Source organism: Gracilinanus agilis, unplaced genomic scaffold (genome assembly GCF_016433145.1).
Source record: "Gracilinanus agilis isolate LMUSP501 unplaced genomic scaffold, AgileGrace unplaced_scaffold47045, whole genome shotgun sequence".
Lineage (NCBI taxonomy): Eukaryota > Metazoa > Chordata > Mammalia > Didelphimorphia > Didelphidae > Gracilinanus > Gracilinanus agilis.
Genome location: NW_025381406.1, coordinates 1 through 1,959, shown reverse-complemented (window position 1 = coordinate 1,959; position 1,959 = coordinate 1). Strand labels below are relative to the sequence as shown.

General features: G+C 60.6%; 1 protein-coding gene across 1 annotated transcript; it reads right to left on the bottom strand.

The window, feature by feature from the left end:
* Positions 1 to 6: 6 nt before the first annotated feature.
* Positions 7 to 1,947, bottom strand: GSTP1 (glutathione S-transferase pi 1; the record flags this gene model as incomplete). Its single annotated transcript, XM_044684255.1, has 3 exons — positions 7 to 764; positions 1,662 to 1,749; positions 1,840 to 1,947. Coding segments are annotated over 3 exons (504 nt in total), but the record flags the coding sequence as incomplete, so codon positions are not given.
* Positions 1,948 to 1,959: the final 12 nt, after the last annotated feature.

The following is a 1,959-nucleotide window of genomic DNA, read 5'->3' as shown; positions in this document are numbered from 1 at the left end:
TGCCAGCTCAGTTAGGAAAGAAGACAGAAGGGGAAGGAGTGGGAGTCCTAGAAGGCACCCCCGCCGTCGTCGTCCTAGCTCCCTGTTAGGCCTGGCCTCCTCCAGGAGCAGCCCCGGGCCTTCCCCTACCCATGCAGGCAGCAGACCCAACACTGGCCACAGAAGGCTGACCAGAGAAGGGATGCTGGGCTTGGCATCGAGAAGCCCTGAATTCAACTCGTGCCTCTCAGCCTCTCCCAGCCTCAGTTTCACTCTCTGTAGACTAGCCTGGGGATCACCCCAGCACCCACACCCCAGGGCTGTTGGGCGTTCATCAACTGGAGATCACTCCCATCAGGGCCAAAGTTCTAGACCCTAGAAATGCCGGCCAGGATACACAGGATGGTCTGGAGGCCTGTGAAGTCTCCCCACCCACCGAGGGGCCATCCACGAGGGTCCCAGGGCCAGAGGCATTCCTCACTCAGAGGTCGGTTCTCTGCTCAGGCTCAGCCGTGGAGCCTGGGCTGCCCCTGCCCCGAGGTCTCTGGGAGAATGCAGGCTCCCCGGGGCCAGGAACTGCTCGAGTCCCCCGATTCGGCATCCTCCAGAAGGCCCCCAGCTGGCCCAGCTCTGCCCTATGCCCACCAGGCTTGGAACGGAGCCCGGCTTCCTGCCACTCACGTAATTCTGGTAGATGAGCTTGACGTATTTGAGCCGGAGATCTTCCACCCCGTCGTTGGCCATATCCAAGAGCGTGGCTTCCATCTCGTTCTTTCCGTACAGCCCTGAGAAGGGGAAGACGGGAGGGGAAGGGTCAGGCGGCCATCCCGCTGCTGCCTGGCTCTCCACTTCCCGAATCCCAGCTGATTCGCCTCAGGGGGCTTCCTTGCACCAGCCATTACAGAATGCGTCATATTTATTGATCTCCATCCCTCCTCCAGGGCAGGCGGGCAGGCACTGACTAAATAATCTCTTCTTATTTTCTTTTTTAGAATCCTTTCCTTCAGTCTTAGAACCAATACTGTGTATTGGCTCCAAGGCAGAAGAGTGTAAGGGTGGACAATGGGGGTCAAGTGACTTGCCCAGGGTCACACAGCTGGGAAGTGTCTGAGGCCGGATATGAACCCAGGACCTCCCATCTCTAGGCCTGGCTCTCACTCCACTGAGCTACCCAGCTGCCCCCTAAATAATCTCATCTTGACTGTATCCCCTGCCCAGCACAGTGCCTGGCACCAGGAGGCACTTTCCAAAGCTGGCTGAACCAAAGGTGCTTTTCCTCCAGGCAAGGCCTCATTTTCCCCCTCACCGGATTCCAGCTGTGTCTGAGCTAGGCCATGGCCCCTACAAGGTGCCTGGGCACAGGGCCTGGCCTTCATAACATGCCCAGGTACAGGCCCTGGCTCCCACAAGGTACCCAAGTACTGGTGGATGGATGGGTGAAAGGAGGGATGGGAGGACGATAGGAGAGCAGGAGGGAGGGATGAGCCAGGCCCTGGCCCTCATAAGGTGCCTGGGCACAGGCCCTGGCTCCCACAAGGTGCCCGGGCACAGGCCCTGGCCCTCATAAGGTGCCCGGGCACAGGCCCTGGCCCTCATAATGTGCCCGGGCACAGGCCCTGGCTCCCACAAGGTGCCCGCATTCTTCTGGGGAGGGGGAAGGTTAGGGCATGATGGGGCCATACCATGCTTGCGTGCCAGGTGTCTCAGGATGGCATTGCTCTGGTACAAGGTGACGTCTCCATCTGTGAACTTGGGGAGCTGCCCAAAGAGCTGGGGGGCAGAGGGCAGGGAGAGGGTTTACCACTGCTCACGGCTGGTCCTGGCCACCCCCTCCCAGCCCCCTCCTTTCCCGCCACTCACACAGCTGGCCTTCAGGTCTCCCTGCATCCACCTGTCCCGGGTCACCACATCCTCCTTCCAGGTCTGGCCCTGGTCGGCCAGCAGCATCCGGATGTACTCACATCGCCCTGGGGGGGGGGG